At 32.0% G+C, this 24,787-nt stretch overlaps 5 protein-coding genes across 8 annotated transcripts in view; 1 reads left to right on the forward strand and 4 right to left on the reverse strand.

Moving 5' to 3' along the window:
• The window catches only part of LOC124536866 (zinc finger and BTB domain-containing protein 49-like), a 40,026-nt gene extending 39,483 nt beyond the window's left edge, over nucleotides 1–543 (reverse strand). Inside the window, exon 1 of one of the 4 annotated variants that reach the window (XM_047113509.1) lies at nucleotides 109–543. The gene's annotated coding sequence lies outside the window, so the exon portion shown is untranslated. The remainder of the gene's footprint in view (nucleotides 1–108) is intronic. The other 3 variants (XM_047113508.1, XM_047113511.1, XM_047113510.1) reach the window with 3 other exon arrangements.
• A 2,939-nt stretch (nucleotides 544–3,482) lies between these two features.
• On the reverse strand, nucleotides 3,483–9,680 carry LOC124536859 (fumarylacetoacetase). Its single transcript, XM_047113500.1, has 9 exons — nucleotides 9,390–9,680; nucleotides 7,794–7,901; nucleotides 7,477–7,601; nucleotides 6,914–7,054; nucleotides 6,615–6,712; nucleotides 5,138–5,293; nucleotides 4,726–4,932; nucleotides 4,098–4,246; nucleotides 3,483–3,816 (listed from the first exon to the last, which is right to left on the reverse strand). Exons 1-9 carry the CDS (start codon nucleotides 9,471–9,473, stop codon nucleotides 3,613–3,615), a joined length of 1,272 nt encoding a protein of 423 aa, XP_046969456.1. The 5' UTR covers nucleotides 9,474–9,680; the 3' UTR covers nucleotides 3,483–3,612.
• Nucleotides 9,681–11,333: 1,653 nt separating this feature from the next.
• On the forward strand, nucleotides 11,334–14,034 carry LOC124536938 (TBC1 domain family member 31). Its single transcript, XM_047113606.1, has one exon. The coding sequence runs from the start codon at nucleotides 11,482–11,484 to the stop codon at nucleotides 13,924–13,926; it is 2,445 nt and encodes an 814-aa protein (XP_046969562.1). The 5' UTR covers nucleotides 11,334–11,481; the 3' UTR covers nucleotides 13,927–14,034.
• Nucleotides 13,984–16,898, reverse strand: LOC124536939. The gene is made up of 7 exons (XM_047113607.1): nucleotides 16,809–16,898; nucleotides 16,531–16,709; nucleotides 16,250–16,391; nucleotides 16,039–16,115; nucleotides 15,303–15,477; nucleotides 14,491–14,752; nucleotides 13,984–14,148 (listed from the first exon to the last, which is right to left on the reverse strand). Exons 1-7 carry the CDS (start codon nucleotides 16,878–16,880, stop codon nucleotides 14,009–14,011), a joined length of 1,047 nt encoding a protein of 348 aa, XP_046969563.1. The 5' UTR covers nucleotides 16,881–16,898; the 3' UTR covers nucleotides 13,984–14,008.
• A 1,592-nt stretch (nucleotides 16,899–18,490) lies between these two features.
• On the reverse strand, nucleotides 18,491–24,707 carry LOC124536964 (26S proteasome regulatory subunit 7). Its single transcript, XM_047113655.1, has 10 exons — nucleotides 24,517–24,707; nucleotides 24,400–24,437; nucleotides 24,114–24,287; nucleotides 23,859–23,998; nucleotides 22,519–22,687; nucleotides 21,690–21,822; nucleotides 20,655–20,781; nucleotides 20,224–20,320; nucleotides 19,225–19,433; nucleotides 18,491–18,719 (listed from the first exon to the last, which is right to left on the reverse strand). The coding sequence occupies exons 1-10, from the start codon at nucleotides 24,587–24,589 to the stop codon at nucleotides 18,575–18,577; spliced, it is 1,305 nt and encodes a 434-aa protein (XP_046969611.1). The 5' UTR covers nucleotides 24,590–24,707; the 3' UTR covers nucleotides 18,491–18,574.
• Between the last annotated feature and the right edge of the window lie 80 nt (nucleotides 24,708–24,787).

Genomic DNA, 24,787 nt, shown 5'->3' on the forward strand with positions numbered 1-24,787 from the left:
ACTGTAGGTACGCGCCGCCGACGGAATTTAGAGCTATAAAATTTTATTTATATTATATTCGGCAAAACGGAAATTTTGAATTAAACCATCGCAGTAAAAATTTCTCACCTCGTATTCACTTTTCCTACTTCCCAATTTTTCACAAATAACACCGAAACATTTCACAAAATTTTTAAATACTTATTATGTTACACAGAAAGCCGTGTCGTAAAAAACAGAGTGGGGCACGCCGTGGCCCCCTCCTTGCCCCGGCCCCCTCGCACACAATCAATATACGGAATATGAGAGCGCGGCGCGCCGCCTCGCCCCCCCGCATGCTTTATTATACCGTAATTAAATATATACAACTTTATAAATTGTACACTAACGTTCATACATTCCAAGTGAAAAGGTTCAAAGTTAAGTTATGCTAGTCATTTTATAATTTAATATTGAAATAGAAGATGAATTTATTCGACGTCTTACACGAAACACCTGCATTGATTTTCGTTGCACAGGTGTTTTTAATTTAATTGTAAATTTTGAATCAATGCGTCTACTGCAACTGTTTCTTAGTGTGCGCGCTGCACATTAATTTTTTTATAGCTTATGAAGAAATATAATTATTTTTGTTTGTATATATTTCAACCCAACTTGGCCCCTTCCTAATAATAAATTGTCGGGTGGGAAGTATGTGTGTAAAAAGTACTTCAATCTCTTTTCACTACATGCACAGACGCACGCACACATAGACAATAGATATAATAGACGGATTCAGAGTCTTCTTTTTATTAGATTCCATCCTTTCGTTTACAAGTACCTGCCGCAGAATGCATTTCTATACTATATGTACCTACATTGTATAGACAATATGTTATAGGGGTGGGATAGTAAACATCTATATTATACGTATGATGTTGAACACATACATATATAATATTATTATTTATAACATGGACTTGAAAGAGAAGGGCGCATGAGCGTTTGCATGAATAATATTTCTACCCATTACCCACACCACAAGCAATATTAATATTAAGGTGGGTTTGTTCTATTTACTTTTTGTTTTGTACCGCGTTACCGTAACCGTAGACTCGAGTTGTATTACCATCTTAGATCTGTAACTTAGGTACTTGTTATTTAACATTATGTTATTTTTTTATTATATAGTTATTGCGCGTTATATTTGGACATCATCACACATATTATTTGTTGTTTAGCCACTGTTGCTATTCTTATTTAATATATATTAATTTATACAAGTATATTTGTGTTACATTGTCGTATTTCCTATAAACTTAATCCTTTATTATTACTTGATTATGTTGATGAATGTAAAATATATATCCGCCCAGTTTAAATCACCGTTTTAAAAAAAACCTTTGAATAGACTAGTCAATTATGAAAGGACTTTAATAAAATTTCAATACTTAATATTGACCATTCATATTTTAAGTGGTTTTGTTTCTAAAATGCATATATACAAACTAATTACAATAGAGCCGGCTGCCGGCACCGTACAACTTTGGGCAAGAGTGAAAATATCGGTGATCACTCGAAATCAAATAAATGACTTCTTGTTCGTTAGTTATGTATAGGTAGGTACTCTGGATAAAAGAAATAAGAAAGTGGAGTATACTATACAGTCAGTCTGTAATATTTATGTACTAATATAATTATAAACCAACACATAACATCATTGTTATGTTATTTAAAATGACTTTAAGAAAAAAAACTTTATAAGTTGCTTTAAAAATATTTTTTGTATTGTTCAATTATTTTGTTCCTAAATCATTACTTTAATTACAAGAGTAATAGAAATTAATAGAATACCATATGTTACATATTGTAAAGGTGGAACCTTTTTAATCGTATCGTACTTATATATTTTTAATGCAGAAGTATTAACTTCTCTATGAAAACTATATAGCAACGTTGCCGAAATTTAACGATTAATATATTAACACACGTTTAATTTTTATTTAGAACAGTTTTTTTTCAATTCCACAGAGGGCGACACCTGTTCATCTCTGTACGATCTATACTCGAGTGATGTTTATGAACAAAATTAAATCATAACTTTAACAACCGCGTCAGAACGAAAGGAAATATACATTTTTTTCTTTCACAATTTATCTTGAGTAAATTGAGTAATTGAATTAAAAAAATATACTTACTTAGTTTATGTTGTGCATTAAACATAATACTGTACTTTAATTTAATCACATAATTAGTTAATTTTATGTTAATGTAACAGTCTGTAAGCATAAGTACACTTTTGGTGAACTACTTGAAAATTTTAAAATGTAATAATTTCAAGTATGTTTTAATTACTATAACTACAAAACTTTAATTTTATTTATCTTTGTGACAAGTGTCAGTTGAAAGATCACCAATTTGCAAGGTAAACTTCATACGAGAAATAGCGCGTCAATTTTAAATTAAAAATGATCAAATGCCTCGTGCCTCGGTAGGTCAAAAATTAATGTGTTCACGTACGAGTGTATCGCAACCAACAAACGTTAGATCACAGCCTCCACAAGCTTAGAGCGACTTAAGTTCTGCTAATAACGTAAGCTACTGCATTTTTTCTTCAGAAACTCATAATAATATATACGGGTGATAATAGTAGGTGAAATTACTAACTTATCAATTAGGTACGGATCAAGAGCTGGCTCTAGTAGGAATTAAGTTGGAAAGCGTTATAGTTGAAATAATTTTATAAATTATATTTCTTTCATATTTGTTTGCATAAAACAATATTTTACCCATGCTAATTCGAAAATCATGAAATGGTATCTAGATCGGTTAGTATAATCATGTGATCGTATACCTACTTGGCTTCAAATACTATTACTTTATGCTAAAACTTTGATGTAGTCGTTGTTTCATACAGTGTTAGGGATGAGTGCAAGTCTGTCTAGGGTACCCATTCATCACATATTCCACTGCTTAACATTAATACTTAAGTATTTTAATTCGATAAGTTAGCGAGTGTAACTATAGAGTATAGTCAATGGAGTTAACACCTTAGAATCCTTCGTGAGCATGGTAGCAATTAACAGATTAAGTACTGGTTAATATTTCTTACGTCACCTAAGACCACCTACAGATTGTAAAAAAAGTGTCTAAATACTAGGCATACCCACTAAATGTGTTACAAGCTCATATAATGATAGCTCTATTTATATTTCTGTTGAATGTGTGTCCTGTGATGAAAAGTAATATATGTCTTGCAGTATTCAATTTTGATGTTGCTTTATTTATTTTATAAAAATCTGGATTATTACTATGATTAATTAACTTTTATTACAAATAAATAATCAAAATATTAAGTAAAACGGAAACTAACAAAAAAAAACATTGAGGATCATTAGTTATTTAAAAAATAATAAGAAATAGTATTTTCAATTTAATTTAATTGCTAAATGAAATTAATAAAAGTATATGACACAAAAATACATTTTTCAGATACAAGGGTGACAACAATAAATATAACAAAAAACAAAACTAAAATTTTATTTATCACAATCTAAAAAAATTGCATTAAAACACACACTTGGCAGTGACACAAGGTGAGAAAAAACTAAATCACAATGGTGAAAATCTTGTATCGAGTTGAAAAATAATGATTTATTCTTTAAAAGGCAAGGCTGGCAGGAGTTTTCCTTCACATTTTCCAAAACCAATTCGGACACCCATCTCATTCACACAATAACCTCGCAGTATAACAGTGTCTCCATCTTGTAGGAATTTTCTCTCTTCACCATTTTGCAAGCGAAGAGGTTTTGTGCCTTTCCAGCTAAGTTCAAGCATGCTTCCATATGAATCAGATGTCTGTAAATAAATAAAAAAATATAACAGCATGTAAATGTCCCAATGTTATGCTCTAGGACTGGGGCTCTCCCTTTGAGGAGTTAATTCTACTTTCTAATATAATAACATCTATTTTCTGAAGTGTTGATCAAATTTAGATTGATTTAGCTTAAAGCCGAATGGTTTTCGGTCATTAATTAGTATTATGTGCAGTGAAATAATATTCATGAGGTTTTTTGTTACAATTAACGTAAAATTATTTTATAAATTAGACATAGCATACAAAACTAAAAATAACTTACGTCACCGCTAATAGTCCCAGAACCTAACAAATCGCCAGGACGCAAGTTGCAGCCAGTTATAGTTTGTTGAGCCAGTTGTTGCTTTGCTGTCCAATACAAGAAGCGGTAGTTTGATCGGCATATAGTGGTCAGCACTGATGATTTCTCAGCTAAAATTAAAAAAGAAAAACATTTTTAAAATCTTTCTTTTATAACATTAATTCAAATAACATTTAACATTTTTTTCCTTTATTAGTAATTTTTTTTCCCCGACTTTGGGGAATTTCGCCTAGATTTTTGGGGAATTAGGTGAATAGGCATTGGCAACCCTGCTCGGAATTTTAACGATATAGCTAAAAATACTTCATTGCACATACTATAAAAATGTTTAATAATGAGTAAAAATTAAAGAAATATTGTTTGCTTAGAAATAAATCTTAGTTTTGAACTAAAAGATTTATAAACGGATGCTGTTGCATTTACGTGAGCGAAAGAGACGACAATTTAAGTTCAGAGTTTCGTACGTGTTACTCCTAATTCTACGACCGGAATAAAAGAAAAGTATGGAACAAACAATGAAATATGTTATAATATAAAATTATCATTTATATGATTGTTATTAATATTCATTAAAATTAAATTAACTTACACTTTAAGTCCACCTCTAGTTTAATATCAAAGTTGAATTTGTCATCATGCTGCAAGTAAGGGAATGGAATTGGATCCTGAGGATAGTTATCCACAATGTAAGGGCGAAGAGCTTCCACAGTCACAATCCATGGTGATATAGACGTGCCCAAGTTTTTGGCTGTGAATGGTCCCAGTGGGATGTATTCCCATTTTTGGATATCGCGCGCTGGAATTATTAGAAATTGTTTATGTTAACAGTCCGCTTTCAAATAGACATTCAAAATAATTATTAGTGATTTTAATCTATTCAAGACTAAATGGACCTCACACTCATTCTAATTTCATTATAGTGAAACCTGGTTATGAAATTTGAGTGTTTTGTCTTTATTAAGTTGTCTTGATAGTTATATATATATAAGATTTGCACAAACCACTCCAATCGTTCATGAGGACAAATCCAAAAATGCGATCTTCAGCTTGTTTGGCTGTAATCCTCTCTCCAAGAGCAGTCGGGGGACCACCGATAAAGCAAGCCATTTCCAGTTCAAAGTCCATCAGACGACAAGGACCGAAATGAGGGTCGGCTCCTAAAAGAGACAGAGGATCGCAATTTGTTGATAATATCAATTATGTATTAAACTTATTTTGTCATATATCGGGTCAATAAGTTATTCTGTCATGAAATGCTTTGGGAAGCACTTACATGAACCAGAGCTTTATCAGTCGCTCATGTTGAATTACCATCTCATTGGATTATGTAAGTTCTTCTGCAATTAGCTAGTTTCCAATGAATTCTCAATTACCCAAATTAGTTAGGGAATATCATCGGCACATTGACTAAACTTGTTTCCTCGCGATGTTTTCCTTCACCGCTGAGCACGAGATGATTATAAAGACAAACTAAGCACATGAATCAGCGGTGCTTGCCTGGGTTTGAACCCGCAATCATCGGTTAAGATGCACGCGTTCTAACCACTGGGCCATCTCGACTCACAAAGTATATATGACAATGGAATCTATGGAATTCGACTTGTTGAAGAACGATTCAATAAATTGATTAAATATATACTATCGTCTAAAAATATTATAAAATTAGTGCCTGTTTGTAATATTAAGATAACCGCTATTTACTAAATGCATCCACACGATACTTATACCAAAATATCAATTTTATTTTTGTCTTTCTGTTTGTTTGTACTGGCTAATCTCTGGAACGGCTGGACGGATTTTGACGGAACTTTCAGTGGGAGATAGCTGATGTAATGTGTATTAACTTAGGCTATAACAATATCTTTTTTATTAAATTCAAACGCGCTCGAAGTAGTTGGCACAGCTTAGTAGTAGTAATGCATAATTTTAATACCACCAGGAAAAAATAAAACCTTTTTTCCGCTGTAAAACTCTAGTAATATATTTTTAATTATATCGATTTTTCTAATGTTATGTAATCTTTGTTGCATAATATACTGGTTTTATATTATTCTTGAAATTCTATACTTGAATTTATCACACATCTAATTGGAATATCGTTTTGTACAATTACCCTATTGCAACCACTTTCGCAGCGTTCTTGGCACGCATTTCGAGTGCCTTAAATGACTTGTTTTTATTTAATTTCAAGTGTATTCAAAATAAAATTAATGCGATATTATTTGTCTATCTTCAAATTCGTGGTATACGGTGGATAAGTAGTTAGGTTAAGCAGTAAATTAATCAAAAAGTGTTTGTCGTGTGTAGCAAAGCAGTTAGGAAATAGCATAAAATTCTTAAAGGAAGCCTCGTTTATCTTTACTGCTTCTTCCGTGGAATAGAACATATTCTTATGTTCTATGAGAATCGAGAGTTGGAAGAAGAGTTGAGTTATGACATTAAAAAGTTAAGTTATGCCATTTTTAGTCCAAATTTTACCTTCGACTGGCAATGTCTGTCCCATAGGTCTTGTGATTGAAGTTCCAGATATAACGATGGAGCTGGATCGGCCATGGTATCCGACTGGCAAATACTTCCTGAGGATGTACAAAACAATCTTTTAATTTTGTTTCCAATAGAAATATAAATAATTCCCCTCAATTACTTCTCATAGAAATATTTTAACATATTTTTATTTCATGCCAATTTATAGTTAGTTTGAATTTGAAAGTAATATCTTGACTGATCGCAACATTATGCTAAATCTAAAGAAATATAAATTCGATAATTAATATTACCAATTAGGCATCAAAGCATTCTCCTTGCTCCTGAACATGATTCCCACGTTGGTGGCGTGGTGGATAGAAGAGTAAAAGTCCGTGTAGTCGCCGATTTCTGCCGGCATATGCATCGTTGCATCACTCTGCTTAATAAAAGCTCTGTAAAGTTAAATATTACAATCATGATACTCCGAAGTAATGAACTTTTATTTATCGTTATTCGAATTTTAGTCAACATGTTTATACAATATTTGTCTACATTATTAGTATGACTACAGCATTTAAATATAAATGATTTACTCTCTGATTTAAAACCAGCTAAGTAGAGGATTTGTTCTTTAATGGAGTTCTTAGCCGGAAAGCACTACTGACTTTATAAGCAATCTTATTAGGAGTGACGAATAACACTGAGGAAACTTTCATGTATGGGGTAAAACTTAGTTATATGTGCATCTCGCCAAACCGCAATCGAGCAATGAGATCAATCTTTTATCTTATTCAAATTAGGTGAAAACCCTCATTTTAAAAAGAGATGTTTGTGATGTTTGTGTGTGATATTTTATTAGAATTAAATTGATTACTTTTGTCGTAGTTCGTTATCATTTTTCAATTTGGTGTTATTAGCGTCGAGAAGTTTCTGTATGGTATTTCTCGCTTCAATCCAATGTGGTTTCGTCAAACCCATAAACGCGTTCAATTTTTCTTCCTGTAAACAACAACAATTTACGTTAATAATTTAATAAAATTATTTATCATTAGTATAAATAACATGAATAAGTCTCATAAATTATGAATAAAAACTTCGTCAATAACACTAGTGGAAATTATTGTATTTACATAATGTTTTGCAATAACAAGTCTAGTAAATAACAAAATGCAAATTAAGTTTATAAAGTACCTTAAAAACATGTTGTTTGTCTTTCAAAAGCGCTCCGGTAAATAGATGCGAGATTGTATTCAGATCTAGTATCCATTCTCCAATGGCAACACCGATGTGTCTTTGGGCCTGAAAAAATAATTTATGTATAGTATTGCGTAAATATTGGCAATAATGTTTTAACAGGAAACTTTTTTGTTAGTATACGAACAAGGACATGCTAAATGTTTTCGTCCTATGAATATTAGTTTATGGTAACTTTTTTTGGAAAAAAGTGACCTAGCAAAGGATACTAAGGAATCGGCGCATTAAAATACTAAATTATTTCATGTATATACTATCAATATTGTAATATAATACGTATTCAAGTTAAATACAATATGTATGCTGTTTGCATCGTAGGTCTTGTGCTTAGATGATGTCGTTAAACTCGAGGTGCTGGCGGACCTACAGTCTAGTCAGTTATTGTTTTTTTTCAGTAGCGAAATTCTCATTAATATCTGAACTGTATTGCCGTCCTATTGGATTTTGGGAATAAGGGAATAGAAAGTGCATCTGTGTTTGCATAATATTATGTAAAGACGAGGCATGGCTCCTTCGATACTAGGTGTCGTGACCGAATAAAATTTTATAAAAAATATAGGTTAGTATTATAAATTGCTATGGAAAACAGGTTTTATATGAAATATTAAACCGGCAGGTAAGTGTTTTCAAAGACAAAAAAAAATTTACGCTTTGGGTTTTTTTTTATTTTAGGCATAGGCGGTAGTTTTTTTAATAATCGAAAGAATCGTAATTCTGTTATAATCATATCAACGTATACGTGAAATTTATACTTTAATAACCTATTTCAATTCTATATATAACTTTTAAATTCATTATTGTGTTTATATTAACCATCGAATTATAATTAGGTAGGCTTGTAGATACATAAATAAACCTGTTCACATTTGAAATAATACGTCGTTGTAAAGATTCTTATTAAAAATTATATGACTGTGCTTAAAGTGAAACTTGTATAATTAAATTTTAAAAATATATGATATTGGCAAAGGTTGTATGCCTTTATCAATATGTTTTAACTTAGGGAGTGAGTGTTTTAAAATGTTAAAAAATAAATTAAAATATATACTTAAAAGTTATTATACCTGATTAAACTAAGTATATTTAAAAATATATATATAAGTATGCCATTTCTTTTTTTCTGACCTATTTTTTTATAATTTTGCGTCTAAAAGTGATGTACCTAAACGTAAAAAGTATCTAATTATTGTAAGTAGGTATGTAGTGTAGAAGTAACTGTGAGCTACAAAATCATGAAATAGAATGATAAGATTATATATGTTTACATAACTCGACTTTCTGAGTGGAATGATACTCATTTTAATCCGTTATTTATTTAATATCTCTAAGCAGTTGTATAACGAGCGATGATTAAAAAATACTAAAGAAACAAAAGTGTGCCGCTTTAAATTTATAAATAGGCATTAAAGGTATTCCAATACCTGAGACAAGTCGGTAAAGAAAATAACAAAAGCAAAACCAACAACACTGTATAGTTGAATGATAAAAAAACCATAACAAAACAGATAACATAAACTTTTAATCTACACTCACGTTTTTAGGCGACGTGAATACACCATAAGGCAAATTTTCTATAGGAAAATCTGTGTTTGCAGAATATTCTATGAAGGATTTCATTATTACTGACACGTTAGTTTTCTTCGAGTTTCACAGTAAAAGTGTCTTCTTGATTTCGTAATTCTAATTTACGTTCGCTATGGAAATAAGGCGGAAAAACAAGTTTGGTCGCCGGCCGGCGAACACAGACTGGATTCTTTATGAAGTCAAGGTCGCACTACGCTGTTGCCTGTTAGTTGACTATGACAGTATTTGTTTAACACTTGTTTTAATATTAATTTGAATTCGTATCATATTTATGCTACTATCATCACAAGTGATAGCACGTAAGAGCCCACATAAACCATGTTTATTTTGGATTATTTTAATTAGATTTGAGTATATATATTATTATAACAAAAGTAACTTTGAAGAGTTTGCAAGGAGAAAACTTTTGGGACATGAAAACTTTAAGTTAAGACCATTGCAAATATTCAGTTGAATGCAAATCTATTTTTGCATCCAATATAAAGTGTAATGAACTGCTAATGATAATGTATCGATGCTTTGTTTTATTGTGCAATAAATAAAATAAAGAGTAAAATATTAATGTCTGAATAGGTAGGCAGGTATGAATATTCAATTTTGATTTTAAATTTAAATGAAATAAAATTAATGTTAAGATCATAAAAGTTATGATTTAATTGTTAACCATCTCGAAAATAAAATTAAAAAAAATATGATTCAATTGACAGCGAGGTTTTCTTTGTTCTAATTCCGTTCCACTCTAAAATCTCATCAGGGACATCTACTTCAGAATTAAAACGTATTGGGTGTCACTCGTTTTATATTACAATGACAATAACTAACGCAGCTTGCACCTTTAGACCAGACAATCTGGAACTGGAATAACGTAAAGTACTTAACTTTAAAACTAAAAAGTATGAGCTCAAGTAGACTTAATTTTATATCATTCTTATTTACTCGGTAAAAATAGTTCAGATTTTATGTAGTTAATTTTGTGGGTCCTAATTTAAGTAATTTAACCTGTATTGACTTCTTTATAAGATTTGGTTCTATGCGGATAGATGCTGGTGGTAAAAAATAAATTGGGGACGATGAAATAATATTGAACGGGGTTTTGTAACATGAAAAAACAATGTCATGCCATTATTTTCTTATACATTATACGTCCGCAAATATTTCTCATGGTCTTAATTTAAGATTTTAAACATATTAGTAACTCTATAATGCGTCTTTTGGTGTCGTATGAAATTTTAAGCATTTCTTACATACCAAATTCGACTTTGAAACTGAGATATTATATCCTATGCAGAAACAAGTGACAAGTAGTTTAGTTATAAACTACTGCTAGTTAGACTGGCTTATTCCGCCTTCAACCCGGAACACAACAATAGTCATTAGCTTAGTTAATTCTAGTGCCTAACTGATAGGTACTACAAAAATACTCTAAAGAATAAAATAACCTTATATTAAAAGTAGCAATTTTCTCGTAGTTGATCATGAATATAGAAGATCTCCTTCTTTTCGACAGAATTTAAGTTATCAGATAAAACCTACATCTGTAAGTTACTGTATAAGCATAAAATGAGTCTTTACTAGTAATCTTGGTCTTTAGTAGTAATAGTGTCTCTTTAATTTAATTTTGCCCTGGAAAAAGCAAGACAAATATTATCAATATAAAATATACCTGTAAATTATATTATAGTACAATATATAATCTCAATTAAAGTTCCTCTACGTAGTTCGTTTCGATAGCATAACTAAAATAAGAAAGAAAAAGAAATGGTCATGAATAATATTATTTAAATAAGTTCTATTACCTTTACTGTAAAATTACCCTATAATACTTACATAAAATATCCCGTAAATAATAATTATTGCTGATTCATAATCGATATATGTTATACTATGATCTGTTGTTTTATCGGTTGCTATTGTCAATGTCAATTGTTGATGTTTTTGTTTTGAATTAATCTCCGCCAAATTTTAAAATATTAAATAAATAAGGAAGATAATGGTAATAAAAGTTAATGATAATGTTTTTTTTTGAATAATAAAATTACTTATGGCAACAGTAAATCAAGGTGATAATGTAAAAAAATATGATTTAAAACTTAAATCTAAGCCTAAAGATGGAGTTATATTACAACTTCATCATACAATTCGAGGATCGAATGGAGAGAGTAAACGTATTCGCTTTACGATTGGAAGCTTTGAGGACACACAAAATAAGTTAGCATGCGCTGATAATGTCGGCAATATTTTTTTATTAAACTTTACCGATTTACAATTTTGGAAACTAAAAAACCTTGGTCCATGTACTGCATTGCAATTTGTTCCCTACGATTTGGAAACTCTAGTAGTCGCCACGACTAAGAACTTGGAAGTCGTATTTGTTGATAGTGAAACTACAAAGATAACGCTCACCTTGACGGGTCACACAGCTCCTATAAAACACTTATCATTTTCAAACAGCAAAGTTAACAATTTACTCACAGCTAGTTCCGTTGAGGCTATTCTATGGGAACTCAAAAATTATACTAAATATTTTACTCTGAACACTAATTCGGGCCCTCATATTCAACAGATCTTATTTACACCAGCTAGTGAATATTTGGTTGCTTGCTTTCAAAATGATACAGTTCAAATTTGGAGGCATGAGACTATGAAATCTGTTAAACAAATAATACCCAGTGAGTTGAAGCATTTAAAAAGTGTAGCGTTTACTATGAATGGCAGAGCAATGGCCATGTCTGGGCTGGCACCTGTGTTGATCTTATTCAGCATGGACACATGGAAAGCATTAAAATCTATTGATTTGCTAAAATATAATATTTCAGGAATTCAACAATTATCTTTTATACCACAAATGTTTGATGGAGGCAGTAATAAGATTCTAGCTCTGTTGAGTAGTGATTGTATTTTATATTTCTTGGATATTGAATCACTTAAGATTATACATACAATTCATCCAGAGTCATCAGGAATAAGAAAATTTGTTGTTAGTCCTACTGGGAAATATTTTCTTTGTATTTTACAGCAAGGAGAAGTGAATATTTATAATTCATCTTATGTTATGGATTATGCTAAAAGTTCATTGGATGAAACAACATCGAAAAGTATGTTGCCTTATTCTTCAATATCTCGTAAATGTGTGGAACATTCACCAAAAAAAGTAGAAGTCCAACAAAGAATGAGAATTTGTATGGACAGTGCCAGATTGAGAAGAATTTTAATGCAATATGGGGAGTATCCTGATAAATTCCGCTCTATAATTTGGAGATCACTACTGGTTACTCCGAGAAATAAAACAGCTTACTCTGCTTTAGTTGATAAAGGAATTCATCCTGCTTATAAGGAAATTGAGAATCAATTTACTATTCATAGCTCTGTCACTCTAAAGAACTTGAAAAGGCTTCTCTCTTGTCTTGCACATTGGTGTCCTTTATTTGCAGTCATGAAATTTTTACCCAGTTTTGTGTTTCCATTTGTAAAAGTACTTCAAAAAGATCCACTTTTATTGTTTGAAAGTGTGGCAACTGTGTTGTTAAATCAATGTCAGCTCTGGTTTGAATATGCTCCTTTTCCTCCAATTAGTATCTTAGCAATGATCGAGAATATACTAGCTGAACATGACCAACAACTATTAAATCATTTTTGTGATTTGGGTGTAACAAGTCAGACATATGCATTAAAAATTTTAGAGACCGCTTTTAGTGAAGTTCTGACCTGCTCAGAATGGTTAATACTCTGGGATCACATTCTTAGTAATGAACCAGCATTTATCCTAATGACTGTTGTGTCCTACAATATTGTTCAAAAAAATGCTCTTAGAAGATTACAGAGTCATGAGCAGGTTGAAAAATTCTTTCACATGCAAAACCCAATAGATAAAAAGTCTTTTTTAAAAAAAGCATATATTTTTCTAAATGAGACAAGTGATGAGATACATCCTAGAAGATTTTTCAAAAATTTTACGGCTCTGGACAAAGGAACTTGCTATCAACAATTTACTGGCTATCCAAAAGCAACAATTTGCCTTAAATTAGCTAAGAAAACAAGACAAAAAGCACAAAAAACAGATAAATATAGTTTGAGAGAACTTACAACAAGAGCTCAGGAAAAAGAAATAAACAAAAACAACTCATCTAAAAATGAGTCTATTGAATTTGAAAATAGTTCTGAAACTGATTTGGAAGAATATGATAATTTTCTAGATGGGCAATCCAAAAGTTATAAGAAAAATAATCACAATGGTCAAGGCAATGGAGATCATAGCAATGCAATAAAAGATGATTTAGTTAATAATATGCATTACCAATCTAATAAGTATCCTCACAAATGTAAACAAAAAACTCACAATAAAACAAGTAAAAAAGAGTGTACAGACTATAAAGCCTCTTCACATTCAAAATCAACTAAGCGAACATCAGAAAATAAACATATTTTGGAAAAGGAAGTTGAGAAATTGATCAAAAGTTACAAAAACTCTGATAGGTCTGAGGATTAAATAGTGTCATACAAATAAAAAAATGATTTTTATTATTATAATTAATTTCAGTATTTATTTAAATAAGAAATTTGAAGTGTTTTCACTCTTTTTTAGAAGCAGGCCTTGGTATGGTAGACTTTACATTACTAAATTTCTTTCTTGAAGAACTGAGATTGGCATTAACATCAGTAGTTGTTTTGGCTGCTCTCACTGGTGTTACTATTCTTGGCTTGAATAGACCTTAAACATATTAAAATTTTGTTAATGAATTAATTAATACTTTATATGACTCTTAAATCTTAGTAATTTAAAAAAAATAAAAAATGAAATTTGTGTGTTTAAATCTTGAGCTATTCGTGGATTATGGATATTTTTATCATTCACTGCTAAATAATGAATATATTTAGCAGTGAAAGATAAAAAATAAGTCTGGAGTGACAGTCATTTCGTTTTCATGCAAATAGTTTTTGCGTCATGTTATATGACCTAATTGTTTTTTTTTTCAAACTGCAGTATAATGTACACGCATTTTTAAATTCGATTTATATATATTTTATTAAATACTCAAAATTAAATACATACTATTTAATTTGCTGCTTTTTGCGTCATGAGGGGTTTTTTCCTTATCAGTTTTGGCAACATTAGGACTGTTTCTTAATTTAAATAGATTTGGAGATATTCGACGAAGTTTGGCCATTTTTCCATCTTTTGGTGGCGGTTTGGGAACCAAGTTGGATGTCGAGGCACTGTCAACTCGTTTTAATCTTTTCATACATTCATCTTGAACTGCTAAGCCTGATAAGTTAGGACTGGATGCAAACTGGATTTTCGAAGATTCAGTACCCTGAAGTATGATGAGGAGTATTTTTTTTATACACTTCATTTTCAATCTTAATATTTTATTATAATATATGAGAGAAGACGTACTTTACCAGGTTTATTTTTTTGTTGTTATTATTAAATTTAAATTGTAATTAAAAACGGCAAATTAATAGTATAAGTTGTGCTAAAAATAGACTCACAGATATAAACTTGGTGGTAAGGCTTTGTGCAAGCCCGCCTAGGTAGGTACCACCCACTCATCAGATATTCTACCGCTAAACAACAGTATGCGGTATTGTTGTGTTCCGTTTTGAAGGGTGAGTGAGCCAGTGTAACTACAGGCACAAGGGACATAGCATCTTAGTTCCCAAGGTTGGTGGTGCATTGACGATGTAAGGAATAGTTAATATTTCTTACAGCGTCATTGTCAATGGGTGATGGTGACCACTTACCATAAGGTGACTCATATGCTCGTCCACCAACTTATTCCATAAAAAAAAACTACAAAAATTTTACAAATTGTATAATTAAAAGTCGACCATTGAAGTGTTATAAAAAATAAATAAACAAACCCTTAAAAGTGATATTTTCGAGACGTCCAGCGCCAATGAAGACATGGAAGAGTCGAGCTTGCCATCTTCGACTATTTCTTTTATAACATTTGATATTTTATTTCTCAATTCCTCAGCCGTTTTTTCTGCTCCCATCAAGCTATCTAGTACGGAACTCGATGGGACTTGAATAGGACTAAAAATATTGTATTTAATGAACTATTTTTCTAATTTCATTTTTGTACCTCTGACAAAGTGTATGTAAAATTTTATGATTATCCGTTGAGTAGTTAAAATGTGAAAGCATTTACCTAAACAAAAAAATACTGAATCTCTTGCAAAATATAAACTTGGAATAAGCATACTTTACTTGTTGTCTTACATGTACCACCCTCTGATCATATATTCTATCATAAAGCAGCAATACCTAATATTGCGTTTCGGTTTGAAGGGCAAGTGAGCCAGAGTAACTGCAGGCATAAGGGACATAACATCTCAATCTCTAGAGTTGGCACTGTCGATGTCAGGAATAGTTTGGTTTTTTTTTTACGACGAGAATGCCTATGGGCAGTGGTAACCACGTACTAACAAGCAGACCATTCACTCTTTGACCTACCTATGCCAAAAAAGGTAACTACCTTTCTGACTAAGATCACGCCGATTAAGAAGGCAGTAAATTTATGTCAGAGAATGTAACCACAATAATAATATCATAAGATTTAATTATATTCATTTTTAACTTATTTATTATTGTTACCTTGATGTTTTGTTACGTCGTCTTGAACTGCCCGGCGTCGACGAAAGCGTATATGTACTTTGCCTTTGACACATCAACTGCAAAAAAAGAATATTAGATTTATTACCAATATTATTCAATTGTTGACAAAATATTGAATTTGATGGCAAAAATAATTTTGAATACATAAAAGTATTTTAGTTATTCCGAGGAAAATAAATATTGATACAACTTTTTTGCCGTCTGCGTTATCTTCAATCGTCTCTTTCAGTAACGGGCCGGGCGTAGGGAGTTGTTCCGGAGCCATTCCACCTGTCGTCAGCGTATCCAACGAGCGGTAACGGGTTGGCGTTTGAGATGTTATTTGGTAATGTCTGCAATATAGAGGCATTTCGTCATAAGACTATAAATTAATAACAGTTTGAAATAAGTAGTGATTTCGGTAAAGTATTAATTCTGTAAATACTGTAAATTATTCACAACAAATGACATTGTATTTACTCAATAGCTTACCGTTTTTCCGGGGTCTTTAATTCAATCATGCTAGCAGACTTATTTCCTACCCCATCCTTGTGTTTTTCCCCATCTGATTCATTGTGTTCTTTGATACAACGAACGATATCTTGTAGCTGTGACGTGAGTCGTTCTCGATGTGCTTTAGGGAGTGATCCAAGTAGGGCACTGCCACATTCCTGGAAATATTTAATAAATATAAGAAATTAATAAAACGCGTTTTCAGTGACTCCCACATTTCCGTCAGTGACAAGTGCATTTAATTTTAAATAAAATACCTTACTATACTGTTTTCCTCCTGTGACTCCAGAAACTTCCCAAAATCCGCTATTTTGGTGACTAGGAGCCATGGGACATGAGCAAGTAGCATTTGTGCTTTCCATTACAACGTGAAATCCAGAAGCCTGGAAGATAATATATTGAGTAATAATTTTAATTTATTTATGAAGTAATTAAATTAATAGCTATTTTATTTAGTATTATCTTCATATAGATTTTTCAAAATTGATTATCAGCCAAATTCAGTGTACGTTGTGTCTGTGTTCAACCAACAGACGAAAATACATACAAGAACATTTTCAACTTACCTGGCAGTTAATTACCACAGTACGCGATGCACCATCTTGGCTGATGCTCACATCGGTTGTTTCTAAAGACTTTATACTGAATCCTAGGCACTGTAATAATGCGCACAACTCCACGACATCTGTGTAGGCATTCTAAAAGAAATTATTATAATAATTCATAAATATTCTCAAAGGGCGTAAATCAAAAGCTACCAAGCGTTGCAAAGTTTAAGCAACGCTCTTTCTGTTGTCTTAAATTTTCGCGATTATTACACATTTAAATAAAACTAGTTATAAGGGATTTTAATCGCGTATATTAATTATTTTGGACATCCCGACGTTTCGAGCACTTTACAGCGTTCGTGGTCTACCCGTGACACGAAGTCGTTCTTAAGATAAACCTTTTTTTTAATAGAATGACGGCATGGGTCCTTTTTAGTTACAAGATGGGCTTATAATATAGACACTGATGATATGCAAGTAGGTATAACCAGGTTTATAAATAAATAGTATCGGTGATGAATTGATGATCGAAGACTTAAATTTAAAAGATAAACTTTATACTACTTAAGCATAATCAAAAATAATTATCTCATTGTGAATGGATTTTAATATTATGTTTTAGGACTATTTACATTTAGGTCAGTTTATTGTTTTATTAAATATACTAGACGTCAGCGCGTTTGAGTAAGATAACCGTTCATTTAAAAGTATTATACTGACAAATTAATTGTTAACGTTAATCTATGACGGGTTTTGAAATAAATAAAACAAAAAGGAAAGGCAAGTGAAAAAAGTGCCCTTCATTACATTTAAACATTGAATAACATAAGAGGTCAGATCATTATAATATATAAAGATAGTTTAAATTAGATTAATGGCAATTGAATCTATTAAATTGAAATCATATCGATTAAGTCAAAATTAAAATTAGTGGAAACTTACCGTTTGCACCATTTTTATGTTTATATATGAAAAGCGGCCGAAACACAATTATTAAATAGATATTATTACTTGAAAAATAAATAAAAAACTATTTTATTAGCTTCATGCGTAACGACCTGCGCTGACACAATTACAGCAAGTACCCTCAGTTTTTAAATAAATTTAAGCCATAGTCGAAAAGGCAATATTGCCATCATAAAAAACGCTGTTCTAATTTTCACTGTGGTTTGATTTTTTTAAATTGATCTGCAGATTTTAAAATGATGTGTAAAAATGTTTGATGTTGTGATTTTTTATTTATTTATAAATAACAGAATTACCTAGTATATACGTATTGATATTTAGTCTGTGGACAATTACATGTCGTTACTATAATGTCGATTTATATTCGTAGCAATAAACAGTTTATTACATCAAAGAAAAATATCAGGGATGAATAAAAAAAAATATTAAAAACATCAGTTTATTTATTTTTTAATTACAATTAGGAAGCAGCACAAAGGTACCACAGATATAATATAATTATTGTTAATCTAGTTGTAGGTCATATATCTCGGCGTGGCTGAAAACTTGGCATATGACTTGATGACCTTGTTGACGGCTTCCAGGAAGTCCTTCTCGGTGGCCACCTTGCGACGCGCGCGGATCGCGAACATTCCCGCCTCAGTACACACAGACCTACGACCATTATGATTACGGTTATAACATTAATAGTTTAGTGCTGATTGTGGAATAATGCAGTTAAAACATAATTATTGTAATACAGGCAGTCCAGGCAGTCAGACACGATTTCCGGCATAAAAGAATTCACTTGTAGCGAGGTAAATGTCATAGCAAGAAGAAAAAAACGAGGCAATCTCATATGTCTCGATTTGCGTAGTGTCAACTTGCGTCGCGTATTTCGAGAATCTAACATGCTTTGAGCACGAGGACTGGCTGTAATTTAATAATTTTGATCGCCCAAAATATTTATATTTCTGCTTTGAATCTGCATAAAATTTTTCTGCATTGTGTATTTATCTTTTTTATATGTAGCGTACATTAACTACAGCAAATTGTAAAATTACTCTGACATTCCTCAAGGCAGGAGACATTTTCCTAACCACTGTTTTATGTTGACAAGGAAAAATAAAAAAAAAACTACGATTGGAATGGGGGGGGGGTTACACAAGCGTCGCGATACCTGATCTCGGCGCCGGTGGAGTTGGGGCAGAGGCGCGCCAGCAGGTCGAAGCGGATGTCGCGCTCGACGCTCATGGAGCGCGCGTGGATGCGGAAGATGTGCGCGCGCCCCTCGAGCTCCGGCAGCCCGAACTCCACCTTCCGGTCCAGCCGCCCGGGCCGCATCAGCGCCGGGTCCAGCGTGTCCGGACGGTTGGTCGCCATCAGCACCTTTGAGGAACACATCTTGTTCATTTCACCTCATTTAAAATAAGTTTTGATTCCAGCATATTTCTTTAACCGAGTATCCGAATTTATTTTTCCTTTAAGATTTGATACCAGTATATTTCTTTAACCGAGTACCCGAATTTCTTTGTTTCATAAAGTTGTGCATCTGAGAAATTTCTTCATAATGTTGTCTTAAATTTTCGCGATTATTACACATTTAAATAAAACTAGTTATAACGGTTTTGAATAGCGTATATTAATTATTTTGGACATACCGACGTTTCGAGCACTTTATAGTGTTCGTGGTCACGGGTAGACTAAGGTGGCATGTGTCTTTGAATATTATTAACAACTGGTCAGTTGTTAATAATATTTCTTTTGTTCTTCAAATAGACAAATGCCACTTTAGTCTACCCGTGACCACGAACGCTGTAAAGTGCTCGAAACGTCGGGATGTTAAAAATAATTAATATACGCTATTCAAATCCGTTATAACTAGTTTTATTTAAAAAAATTCTTCATAAGAGCTTTTGAAGTGCCCTGGATAAAGATTGAAGGGCACAATACCAAGAGCTAGTTACGTGAGAACCTTCGAAGTACTGTCATCCATAAGTTGCGCTTTGACGATACTTTTAGCTTGAGTTCAATACATTTTAAGATTCCTATAATAATATTTTTATTAAACGATACAAATTAGGGGCTAGATAACTGTTTAAGTAATTTTCGCAGTAAAACGCTACACGAAAACAAGAATAGAAAATTAAATGATGACTTGCAAAAAAATAAAACTTACCTTAATATTTCCTCTTGGGTCGAAACCATCGAGCTGGTTAATTAACTCCAACATAGTTCTCTGGACTTCGTTATCACCACCGGCTCCATCATCGAATCTATTGTGTAAACAGATAAATTATTTTAGTGATTAAAGTCTTAATTACTACTACACATAAGGATATGCGGAAAATATATTGCAAGTGTCTGTGTGAAAGCACAAAATTTCTTCAAAAATTTACGTACTTACAGAGGCAAGAAATATGGACGCTGATAACGTCTAAATTCCGACCAAGAATCAATATGTATTACTGACAAATTATAGACCCATATGCATAACTACATAACATAACAATACATAACAACATAACATATGCATAACATAACCCACTATGTTTTTGTTCGTGTAACTGGCCTCTTAACTGAATATGGTAGTTCTTAGATTTACATTACCTGGCTCCACCAATAGCGTCGATTTCATCAAAGAAAATCAGACAGGCTTTCTTGCTTCGAGCCATCTCGAACAGTTCTCGTACCATTCGAGCACCTTCACCCACGTATTTCTGAACCAACTCGGAACCTAGGACATAAAGTAAAATTCAAATAACATATAATACTGAAAGAACTAAGCATATGAATGAGATGGTCACCATTGTAACTGGCATTAAATAAAAAACCTAATAACTACTCCTACTTCTTTTTTGCTTGGCTCAGGTTTAAAATTCTTACACATTATATATAAATAAATATTAGACAACATCACATCCATTACTCTGATCCCAATGTATGTAAGTAGCTGAAGCACTGCACATATGGAAAATCTAAACTAACGACGATACCATAAACACCCAAGACAACATGAAAATTTATGAACTTTTCCTGCATCGACTCGGCCAGGAATCGAACCCGGGCCCTTGATGAGTGGTTAGTATGGTAATCATTAAAACCACTCATATGTCGTTTTAGTTGTGCAAATATAAGATTGCACGATTCATTTGATAACTTTAGATTAACAAATGAGAATTATCATCTGTTTTATATGTTATGAATGTGAATAAATATTACAAATTTCCAAAATTCGTTCGATTACAGTCTGACGAGACAGATCCGATCTTACAATAAAACCGGCCAATCAAGGAGAGCTTTCGACAGTTGACAATTTGACGCGGGACAGATTGTAATCTAACAGCGACATATAGCGAAAATACTACGTTAAATTGCAATCATATTTCACAGTTCACAATATTTCGACAGTTTACAATCTGTCTCTTTAGATTGTAATGTTAAGAATTTTGTAATCTTACGGTGACATACATTTAGAACTGTTCCTCAATGTGTAGCTTTGTCAATAGAATTCAAATTGCAAAGTTGTTCAAAGAGGTTATTGTTTTAGGAGAGTTGTATCAGAATAACATCTAGGCTTATGGGTGACACTCTTTCTTTACTCTCCATGTAAATGAACATATGTTAGTATATAGGTGTTCTTACCGATGACACGAATGAAGCATGCGTCAGTGCGGTTTGCGACGGCTCTGGCGCAGAGCGTCTTTCCTGTACCAGGAGGTCCGAACAGCAGGACACCTTTAGGTGGCTCAATGCCAAGCTTCACAAACTTCTCGGGCTAAGAATTTAAAAATAAATAATCCAAAAAAGGTTTTAAAAAAAGAGTACACATTTTGGTATGAATGGTGTAAATTCGGCACCTGGCTAATCCGACACTGAATATTGTTTTGTAATTCTTTGCTTATGAAAATAATGTATGATTGTACAGGCTACAACATGCGCGCCACCACTATTGTGATCGACGCGTTTTTTGTTTTGATTCTGATTAGTCCAGGAAACCACCAAAAATCGGCCCGCTCTGCATAAAATCCTTCTATGTGATTTTTCGATTGGATTATGTCAGAGGATGCCTCCTAAGTATAAAACCGAGTTTCGGTTGCTCGAAACCGCGAGCGTTAGCCGCCATCTTGGAAACAGTTTTTTTGCATATATCTCGGAAACGGTAAGTTTTACGTTACGGACATCTAAAAATCTTGGACTAGATTGCTTAGTCTGAATTTGACTACATAGCTATCACTTCTTTATACTTCAGAGTATAACAAATAAAATCTTATCATTGGATATTTAATTTGTCAGATTACAAGGTACTACTATTTTTTTCAATTTCGACAGTCCGACACTGCCTTGCAAAACTTTGTCGGATTACCCGGGTCCACTGTATATGAATTGTTGTTGAATTAAAATAATTAGTTTGAAGTAAGAATAGTACCAAAAACAAATTTACGATATTCATCATTAAAATATGTCCACTTACATGAAGCAATGGTGTTTCGACTACTTCTCTTAGCTTTTCTATTTGTTCCTTACAACCTCCCACATCACTGTACGTAACATCTGGTTTCTCTTCAACCTGCATCATTGTCACCGTTGGATCTATCTTAGGTGGTAATGGTATGTGGATCTGGTACTTGTTGCGATCAACGCTGTGAAATAATCAATATATAAGTTAGTCAAATCTTATATATATATATATAAACATGGATATCGGTTTGATTGACAATGACACACTTTGGCACTTATGTGTATTATTTCAGGAGGCATTTTTAATATGCAACTACATGGAGCTAAATCATTGTTCTATTATCATTGTTCTTCTCCAAATATATATACATAGAAAAGTAAATGGTTGTTGGGTTTTTGCTAGTAATACATACTATTAGTTGCACACAAACTATAAGCAATACATACAATTCAAAATAAATTATGAAAAAACAAACTTTAAAGATGGTATTCTCTAGTCAATTATTTTTTGTTACTATAATGTTGTTCAAGGAAATACCTCAATAACAATTGCTTAAGTTATCAAGTGAAAGTTAAATGAACATTTTAATATCGGAGAGTTGTACCAGAAATTTGTTTATCTTAAAACAAATTAATTTCTTTACTATCCAATTACATAAAGTTATTTAATTTAAATCCGAAGCCTGGTGCTAAGAGAGTCTATTTCAATAACCCTTACTTTTAGTAATCACAATAGACAACAATGAATAGATATTAGTAATGTTAAAATATTTTACTTATAACATTTTTGGTTTAAATTTTACTCAAAAATTTGCTTTGATACTTTCAGCACCTGGCCACATATTATTTAAATCTTATCTGGTTTACTGCACAATAAAAATTGATGACATGTTTATTATTGATTTCTCTTGTAGCTTCATAAGCCAGAACTTTGATTTGGTATATGAAAGTCACAGGTTTACAAATAATTGCAATTCAACAATAATCCATACAAGAATGAGTGTGGCACCATTATAGTACTTCTGAAGTTGAGCCTTACTTTACAGGCTACTTAATACACCCTGTATTCTAATGACTAAGTTTTTGTTATTACATATATCATACATTAGAAAAAAATATATACAATTATTTTCTATTCTTTTTAAATTAGTTGGCATTATATTTTTTATTATTAATTTAATCAACATATCATTACAAAGGAATAGATTTTATAAAATGAGAATAAATTATAATACTAAATAAACATAGGAAATAGTTTGAATTTAATAAAGTAAGCAAAAGTATTTTATTACTAACAAAGACAATACATTCATAATAGATCATATTTAAACTATAAAAATAAAGTATACTCACCCAACCCTCATCCCTTCTTCAATATCGGTAGGTGCCACTGAGTCTGCTAAATCAACCACAAACTTTGCAAATTGCTTGACATTTATTATATATTTAGGGTCATTTGAATCTGCGTTTATAATTTTTGTACATCTAGCGACCTGAGGAAATGAAATTTAATATCATACACAGATTAAACTCCTCAAAGTTTTAATGCAAGAGATTAGGTAGAAATTTTTAAATGTGTTATCAATATAATGTGCATAATAATCTAACCTGTAAAGGTTGTTCATTTTGAAGTGTTTGTTTATCAGCAGCCAAATCCCACAAAGCAGGTGGGGCCAAACCAGTGTCAGATTCCTTAATGCCAGTCAATTCATTAACTCTTTTCATTACGGTCTGGATGCCATCTTCAACCTCTTTGATGATTTTTGTATACTGTCCCTGACCCTAATACAAACAAATAGCATAAGTTTTCAAAACGGGTCAAAAAAATGCCAGTCATTGTTTCAATAGCTTTGATTTTGCCAAATATTGTTATGTACTGAAAACCTTTACTTACATATGACTTCAATAATGCTATGTCTCCTTCATCCAGGGCTAAAAATATAAAAAAAATGATAAAATAAGATTACGTAGATGTTTAACAAAATGGTTATAGCGGAAAGAAGCTCCTCACATTTAATCTCTTTTTCTGGTTCTTCTTTATCATCCTTCACTTTTCGCATATCATCTCCGAGATGGTCAGGCATTTTAAGTGTTCAAAATATTTCTTGAATGATTTAAACGAGAGAAATACAAAATATAATTCGTTTCTTTTGTCAGTTTGATCCAAAACTGCTTATGGCTTATTGTCAATTTGTCACATCATAGTGTCAAATAAAAATACATTGCGTGGAATGAAGCAGACCAGAGAATTCATTAAAAATTTATTACTTTGTTTAAGTCTA

Source organism: Vanessa cardui, chromosome 17 (assembly GCF_905220365.1).
Source record: "Vanessa cardui chromosome 17, ilVanCard2.1, whole genome shotgun sequence".
In the NCBI taxonomy this organism is placed as follows: domain Eukaryota; kingdom Metazoa; phylum Arthropoda; class Insecta; order Lepidoptera; family Nymphalidae; genus Vanessa; species Vanessa cardui.